Raw genomic sequence first — 9,209 nt, forward strand, 5'->3', positions numbered from 1 at the left:
ACCCCAACTTACTTCCTTGGCTCCCAGCACCAGTGAATGCTAGTAAAAATGGGAGTGGCTTGCAGGATGTGGGGGTTGGCAGGCTTGAGGGGGGGGGGGGCTGGCTGGTCTGCAATGTGGGGGTTGTCCATCTGAGCGCGTGAGGGACTGGGGTTTCCTAGGGCTGCGCTGGGAACTATACAAAAGTTCAGTTAGATTGGTCTTGCTGGACCTGATCTAAGTTAGATTACCTCCAAGGTACAGTTAATTTATATTGGGCTGGCCATTTTTAGACTGATCTAACCTTCCTAAACTTCTGTACCATTCACATTTAGACCTAAATGGGGATCTAAATGTAAAGTCTGCATCTAAGTGAACTAAGTTAATTGGGTGGCCATTTTTAATGTGATCTAATCTCCCCCAACCTCCTTGAACCTTCTGTACATACTCTACATTTTGATGATGCAACTGTTCTGTTTTTGTACATTAGTAATTGCTTCCTTCTCTAAAAGATCCTGTCAATATAATCTTAATGTGAACACATTCAATTCTCATTCTCAAATATTACCTTTCATTTACAGTCCTCTTTGCTATCTGGAATTAAAATTTCAGTTAAGCCCTAGTTTTTAAGCATAGTTTTATCATTGTGGCCTCTTTCTTCCCCTCCCCCCTCACTCCTTTCCTGAATTTTTAATAACTCATTTCAGCACCTCTGTAGGTAGCAATTCAGCAGAGTAGTTAAGTATATGAATAAGTCAAGTTCTTTTCAGCAAAGCATTTCAAGCACATGTATAAATGCTATTGACTTAGTCTTAAGCATGGGTGTCCATTGCTTCGCTGAATAAGTCTGCTTTGGTTAAACACAGCTGTATGTAAGATCCAATGTAAGATCCAGCCAACTTCTGTTGAAGACCAAGAGAGCCTTTTAATTTACTTTAATAGGAGATGGATGGGCCAGTTTGGAGTTGTGTAGCAGGAATTGACCTTGAGGAAGGATGCATGTAGTGCTACAGATAGAGCACTAGGTATCATTTAGATATTATCTTGCACTTTAAAATGATATAGGATTAAAAACTGCTGTATTGTACAGTTGTATTAATATATGCCTTGGCTATAGTATTGTACATTAATTTGTGCATGACAAAGAAAATTAATAAATACCTTTGAAGCACAGATGCTCTGGTTGTCCTTGCTCAATGGTTCATGTGTGTTGATCCTGCTTACAGAGATTGCATGAATATCTGTTTAAAACCTTCACCATGAGGCCTAGAACTGAGTAACATTTACATTTGCTCTGGTGCTGAAGCTTGTGGGTTCAAAGGTCCTTTCACCAAACCTCTGGGAGCCTGAGATGGCTTTTTAAATGTATTATACCTAGGATCATCTTCTTCTACGGGATTCCCTTTCCCTAACTGGTTACAAATTTACTCTTAGGTGTCTGAGAGAATACTTAGTTGCTCTAATTACCCACATCCTCAACTTTGGGCTGTTCAGGGGACCAAAGGTAATACCCATGCTGCAGGTATTTAGCCACTGCCATTGAAGTGACTCAAGTTAAGGCTTTAATGGTGCATACATCTTTTGTAGACAGGGACAATATAACCTGTAGTGCACCTCTTTTGCCCCTGTTGTGGCATCAGACACTAAGCTGGACTGAATCAGATCGAATATTTAGCATGACATGTACAGACAAGCAAAATTCCCCTTTTATGAAGTTTTTGTAGGAGCTTAGCTAAGGCCTGCCAAAGTGAACAGGAATCGTATTGAATAGGAATAGACTTATGTAAACACATATGTAAAATTAAGGAAATATTTATATTGTTAAAGTGGGCTCTATATTCTTACTAGTATTTCTATACTAGTGCAAGAACTTTAGTATAACTGAAAAGTTGAAATGCACAGATTTGAACCTTTGAAAGCCAAAGCAAAGAGAGTTGCCTTCTGAATGAGTTCATTGCCATGAAAAAAAAAAAAGCTTGCTGTTAAACTGACATCCATGGGCACGTGAACGCTAGAACAATACAGAGAGAAATACATTAAAGGGCTTTAGATGGAAAGGATTAGTATATGATGACTGCTTTTTGTAAACTGATCTGAGATAAAAGAAGCCGAATACTATACTGGGACTTAAACAAATGGGTGATTAACTACGTTGTTCTAGCACTGTCTTTATCTACGTATTGCCATGGTCTTCAGTTTTGATTGGCTAAAATTTGCTGCTGTTTATAAATAAAATGATGCTGCATGCAGTTGAGCAAACACAATGGCAGTAATGCAGGTGTAATGAATACAGTTTTGCTCTACTGTCCTTATATTCATTACAAAAATTGGGCACATCTTTTCCAGTGTATGCACATTTATTAACATTCCCATCCTCTTTGAATGTTTTTGATAAATCAAATGGGTTACCCAAAATCAAGCTAGTCAGAGAAAATACAGAAGTATGCAACTATTTTGGAAAATAAGCCTCCTATGAGAACTGATTAACAAGGGCAATGATATGCCTATATTACCTAGACTAGGAAAATTGGCATTACATCAGTAGAGTTATACCATGACAAATCAGTCAGAAATAGCCCAGTATTGACAGGACCTGTTGGCTAAATCCAAGAAAGGACTTAGATAAGTATAAATTAGTACCTGCCTTTGAGGTTTCTGATCCCTAGATTGAAATTCAGACCTCTGTTTTAGGCACAAAACCTTCATATGCAGTGCCTGGGGAGAGTCGGATACCTCCTGGGTCTTAAAAACCTCCAAGGATGGAGATTCCAAAATCTCTCTGGGTAACCTGTTCCAGCACTTCACCACCCTTCTAGTGACAAACTTTCTCTCAATATTCAACCTAAACTTCCCTTGCTGCAACTTGAACCCATTGACCCTTGTTCCGTCATCTGCCACCACAGAGAACAGTCTATCTCCATCCGTTTTGGAACACCCTTCACATAGTTAAAGGCTGCTATCAAATCTCTGCCTCCCCCACCCTCCACCCAGTCTTCTTTTCTGCAGATTAAATAACTCCAGTTCCCTTAGCCTATCCTCAGAAGTCATGTGCCCCAGCCCTCTAACTATTTTCATTGCCCTACACTGGACTCTCTCCAATTTCTCCACATCTTTTCTGTATTGGGGGCCCAAAACTGGACACAGTACTCCAGATGTGGCTTTACCAGTGCAGAATAGAGGGAAACAATTACTTCCTTTGATCTGCTGGCAATGCTCCTATCGATGCAGCCCAGTATGCTGTTAGCCTTCTTGGCAGCAAGGGCACACTGTTGACTTGTATCCATCTTGTTGTCCACTGTAACCCCCAGGTCCTTTGCTGCAGAGCTGCTGCTTAGCCAATTGGTCCCAAGCCTGAACTGGTGCATGGGATTCTTCCATCCTAAGTGCTGGATGTTGCACTTGTCCTTGTTGAAGTTCATGAGATTTCTTTCAGCCCAAGCCTCCAATTTGTTTATGTCACACTGAATCCTAGCCCTAAACTCCAGTGTATCTACTACACCCCCCAGCTTGGTGTCATTCATAAATCTGCTGAGGGTGCACTTCATCCCATCTTCCAGATCATTAATGAAGATACTGAACAAAACTAGCCCCATGACCAACCCCTGAGGCAATCCACTTGATACCAGCTACCAACTAGACCTCAAGCCATTGATTGCTACTCATTGAGATTGATAATCCAGCCAGGTTTCTATCCACCTTACAGTCAATTCATCCAACCCATAGAATCATAGAATCAATGAGTCGGAAGGGACCTAGACAGATCATCTAGTCTGACCCCCTGCATGGGCAGGAAGGAGCACTGGGGGTGGCAGGGGTCATAAGACCCCAGCCAGGTGCCTATCCAGTCTCCTCTTAAAGATTTCCAGGGAAGGTGAGAGCACCACCTCTCTGGGAAGCCTATTCCAGGCTCTGGACACCCTTACAATGAAGTAGTTCTTCCTAATATCTAACCTAAACCTATCCTCCCTCAACTTGTGGCCATTGTTCCTAGTGACTCCAAGGGGGGCCCTGGTGAACAGACTTTCCCCGAGTCCCTGCTGGTGGCCCCTGCTAAGGTTGTAGGCAGCCACAAGATCCCCCCTCAGTCTCTTCTTGCGGAGACTGAAGAGATTGAGGCCCCTCAGCCTCTCTTCATAGGGCTGGCAGTGGAGGCCCTCAACCATACGAGTGGCCCATACTTCCTTAGCTTGCTTGCAAGAATGCTGTGGGAGACCACATCAAAAGCCTTGATAAAGTAAAGTAAAGGTTAAGCACATTTACTGCTTTTCCTGCATCCAGAACTAGTCATGTCATCATAGAAGGCAATCAGGTTTGTCAGTCATGGCTTGCCCTTGGTGAATCCATACCGACTGTTCTTGATCACTTTCTTCTCCTCCAAGTGCTTAGAAATGGATTCCTTGAGGAACAGCTCCATGATTTTTCTGGGGTATAATAGCTTAGTTCTTAGAGCACTCATTGTGGATTTAGGTTTTCCATTTCCTATCTCCTCCTCAGCATGAGGGAACAGTTCTCATTCCCTGGGCAGTGTTTTAATCAGGAAGCCATAGGCTAGTTTGAAGTTAAGGCATTTTCCTGTCGAAATCATGCTACATTCAGTTGCACGGGGGGAATCTTAGTTTCTAGTCTCTCTCAAAATATTTTATGCATTTTTTTTGCAATGTGATTAAAATAAATTACCTCAAAGCCTGTGTTTTGAGAGACAGGGACCAGAACTCTGGGATTCCCCATCCTGGAAAAATGCCCTCACCATTAGTCTGCAGGGAGAGGTTCCCTTGTGTGCTTTGTCACTGGCCCCATGAATCTTGCATTCCTTTTGTCACAGTGACCCAACTTAGGCAACTTTTTATTCCATGGTGTGGTGGTTGTGGTTCGCAAGGGGGAGCTACAAGCATGAATGACTTCAGGGTGAGGAAGACCTACAACTCAGGTATCCTAATCACTGGGTGAGTGCTCTAACCACAGGCTATTACAGTAAGATGGCTGCTGCTACATATTGTGAGGAGCCCAACTGGTTTGGGTTTGGTTGGGTTTTTTTAGGCCTAGATCATCTTAGATTTGGCCTCTAGGGAAGATGAGCTCCATGCTTCAAGGGCTGGGCCAGTTTTGGTCATGCACAGAGGCAGGACTGTAGGTACCTGGGGTACTTTTGTATTGCAGTTTTGGACTTAGGTGCCTCAGTTCTGCTGAAGTCCTACTTAGCCCTTTTTAGAATCCTGCCTTCGGTCCCTGAAATCAGCCCAACCTTCCAATAGACCCAGAAGCCAGAATTGAAAAAGAAAAAAAACCCCCTGACACAATAGACATAAAATGAAACTGTATCCGGAGACATTTTCATACTGGATTCTAACTTCCCCTAGTAACAATATGCAAATAGTCTGTTATCACAAAAATCAAACATGTTAAACAGAACTTTCTTAGGATTTTTGATGATAAACATGAGCATAGAACTAATGTTCATGAAGCGCGCTTGAAAGACAGTACGCTGAAAAGGACTAATAGCATCAGCATCCAATGCATCTGCCTCTTTGCTGGAAGTTTCTCTCTTTTCCTGAACTACCTTGCCTTCCATTAAAAAAATGGCTATGCTGACAGCCGCTGTCCTCAGCCTGTCACTGGTGACAACAGAATAAAACCTTTTCCCCTACTACACAAAACAGGACACTAAAACAAAGAGTGAATGAGACCCACAGAGTCATGAATTAGCCTGACTGGTCAAAGAAAAAACTTTTGTTCATTTGTGCACAATTAGCAGTGGCTGTGATGTATATAAAGGCAGTCCCAAGCCCAGCAGAACATCTCAGCTTGTGATCTGAATCCAGCCACAATGGGAAAGGTAAGAGAAACCTGTCTGGATTTGATTGTTTTGTATGTTAGCTTGGACTCATGGGCTGGTATGCCTGGGAAAGTCAGTATGCAGTAAACCTAGGAATTAATTTACTTTTGCTTTCTAAGTAGACTGAGCTACTTTGTGCACAGGGTTCAGGAAGAGTGTCCATACAGTAAGTTGAAGTGAACTCTGTGCACGATGCTTGCAGTAGCTAGTGCACTATAAATCCACACCCCATCTTTCCGTGTGCTACCTTCTTGTGTAGATAAGCCCTAATTCTCTTATTATTAACATCCGAGGAACACCACTGACTTCAAATGAGTTGTACCAGTATGATGCGAGTCAAGAATGTGAGCAGATCTGTGCAAACTTTGGTGCAGGTAAATCCCTTCACATTAAATAATCACAGACTGAGTCTGTTCTCACACTGGTATAAGTCATTAATTCTTCTGCACTCAGTGGGAGTTACATACTTTATCACCAATGGTGTAAAAGGTAAGGCCTGGAAACTAGAAATCTGGGGTGCTGGAGGAAAGAAACTGGAATGTATAGATACAGACACAGTGGACAAAGTTTACTCTTAGCTTCTGCCCATTTTATTTCTCAACCCAGATTACCTTGTTCGAGGAAAAGAACTTCCAAGGCCGTTCATTCGAATGCAGCAGTGATCGGTCTGACCTGCAATCTTACCTCAGCCGCTGTAACTCTGTTAAAGTGGACAGTGGCTGCTTCATGCTGTATGAGCATTCTAACTTCATGGGACAACAGCTTTTTCTCAAGAGGGGCGAATATCCTGATATCCAATGCCAGGGCATGACTGAGTACATTCGATCCTGCCGGTTGATCCCACCGGTGAGTAGACTATGCTCGCTTCTCCTTCTGAAAGAGGGAAGGTCACCAAACCAACCCTCACTGGGTACCTATTACTCACCATCAGCCAAGGCCAAGGACTGAGAACTTTCTCCCTCTTAGAGGTGGCTCCCACAGGAAGAACAGGGGGACCCTGTTTACCTTTTATGGGTCTATGGGCAATTATTCTGAGACTAAGCCTGTATTTATCTATTTTTCCTTCCCATTTCAAAATTGTCTGAAATTGCTTTCACTGAGAGACTCACAAATCCCACTCCCAGTGGTGTAAGCGGAAGACTAATTCCGCTGGAACAATAAAGACACACCAATGTAATGGCAGATTCAGGGCCAGTATTTTTTGACTCTTTAGAGCTAGATCTACACCACTTTTTTAGTCCCTGGATTATGGGCACACACAAAGCCAAAATAGCTCTCAACCTAACCAAAAGCAGCCTATGGGACTCTGGCTCAGAGCTAGCTAGCGTATTCTACATTCTGGCTCTGGCCCTTCTTGTATGTGGTGCGAGCACCTGCTCAGTCTAGATATGCTCTCTACAAAAAGTGGGGGAGAGAGGGATAGGTGGCTACACTGCCTCCGCAGGATTCAAAGTCCTCTCCTCTGCTAAGTGTACCACAGGAGCAGTGTGGAGGACTTAAGTAAGACCTATTCATGACGTTCCATCAAGAAGATTAAGAACTATCACACCGTTCACAGGGAGTCAGTCTTGTGAGTTAGCCACTTCACACTTTCATTCTCTGTTACAGCACAGAGGCACCTACAGGATAAAAGTCTATGAGAAGGATAATCTGAGGAGCCAGATGATGGAGTTAACTGAGGATTGTCCTCAAGTCCTGGAGCAACTACGTCTCTGTGAGATCCAGTCCTGTGTTGTACTGGAGGGACACTGGATCTTCTATGAAATGCCAAACTACCGTGGCCGTCAATACCTCCTGAAACCTGGAGAGTATAGAAGATTCAGTGACTGGGGTGCAACAACTAGCAAAGTTGGGTCCTTGAGACGTGCTGCTGACTGTTTTTAGATCTAGTAACATTGCTATTCCTTTAGCCTGGCAAATGTGTGATCTGATGAATAAAAGCATGTGAAAGCATTACATCGTTGCAAATCTTGCTTGGTACGCTACTATAGCTTCTGGAGCAGAGGCACTTCCATCTTTCACTGGCATTTCTTATCACTGCACAGCTACTTCCTACACAGAGAATATTAAAGCCAAATAAAAGGCTCAGCTACGACTCAGAGAGGGAACACCTTGCCCTTCCCTGCATGGCTGTGTGAACTTACCTAGAATGCAGTGTGGGGCACATATTTGACCCTGAGCCATGCTTAGAAACCTCCATGATACTGATCAGAGACCTGGATAGAAAGACTAGAGCAGACCTAGTACTCAGCTAAGTACCAGCAGCTTGGCAGAGCTACCAATCCGCCTACTCCTCTTTCCAGCCAAGGATTATCATCAAGCACAGCCCTCAACCCAGTCCAGGATAAGGAGAAGTCAGGGACAGAACATTAGCACATGGCTACCTAAACCCGATACAGAATAGGGTTTAAACTCATGGGCAGTTGAGGCTCTTGGCATGCAATTACATTGAACTTAGCCATCATTCAACAGGAAGTTTTCAGCTCTTGTGGTTGCAAAGACAAGGTCAAAAAATGTGACCCAAGTAGAATCAATGCAAAGATATCTGCTCAAGTTTGCAGAGAGTCTCAAACAAAGCGCACAGTGGGCTGGACTGCCACATGCACCACAGTGTGGTGTTAATTCCAGGACCCATGCCTTGTGGGAGTCTGTAAAAACTACCTCAAACAAAATACACTCTGCATTATAGGAGAAGAGCTCCAAAGGTCCACTCTACCCATCCAAACAGATGCACAGCGGTGAATACTGCCCTTCCCTGCTTCCAGAGGTATAATCTGGCCATGAATAGATTTAGGGTGCGCATTAAAGGTTTCTAACTGCCAAAGCAGTACAATTCAGTAACAATTTCCCAGTACAAACATCTGTGGTAGAAAATCCTAACTACTTTTATAATGCAGTTTGATTTGTTTATGAAAGGGCTTATACAATGTGGTTGTCCAAACCTGATGACCTAGAAGATCTTTTCCAGATCTGGGTTCTGTGTTCTACCCCTGTATGTCAGGATAGGAGGGAAAAGGCACCTCTCCTACCATCTTTGCTATTTCTGTTTTGAGGAAACCCCTTCCCACCACTCCTGGGAGAAGGAGAAGGTTTTATGTTGCTGTTCTTTCCTATTAATGGGGGACCATCAGTCATACAAAGTGAGTGACTTTGTGGAGAAACAGCCATTCAGAGCCAGTCCTTTGAGCAACAGTGGAACTTTTCCATCCACAGAGATTATTATACACAGTTAGATAAGTATTTAACATTGACTCTCTTTTTGGATCATTGTCAAACAGACTCACATTTTTAGACAGATTGTAAAATGGTATACATGTAACACTGGCGGTGACGCTACCTGCAGCCATGTCCACATTTTGGGGATCCTGGGGTGCCAATAGGTCTCGGTCTACTAGCT

At 43.2% G+C, this 9,209-nt stretch overlaps 1 protein-coding gene across 1 annotated transcript; it reads left to right on the plus strand.

Moving 5' to 3' along the window:
- Nucleotides 1-5,803: 5,803 nt before the first annotated feature.
- Nucleotides 5,804-7,727, plus strand: LOC109301659 (gamma-crystallin B-like). Its single transcript, XM_019522896.1, has 3 exons — nucleotides 5,804-5,812; nucleotides 6,419-6,658; nucleotides 7,421-7,727. The coding sequence occupies exons 1-3, from the start codon at nucleotides 5,804-5,806 to the stop codon at nucleotides 7,694-7,696; spliced, it is 525 nt and encodes a 174-aa protein (XP_019378441.1). The 3' UTR covers nucleotides 7,697-7,727.
- The last annotated feature ends 1,482 nt before the right edge of the window (nucleotides 7,728-9,209 follow it).

The sequence above is a fragment of the Gavialis gangeticus genome, unplaced genomic scaffold (assembly GCF_001723915.1).
Source record: "Gavialis gangeticus isolate Ggan-Ray unplaced genomic scaffold, GavGan_comp1, whole genome shotgun sequence".
NCBI lineage: Eukaryota > Metazoa > Chordata > Crocodylia > Gavialidae > Gavialis > Gavialis gangeticus.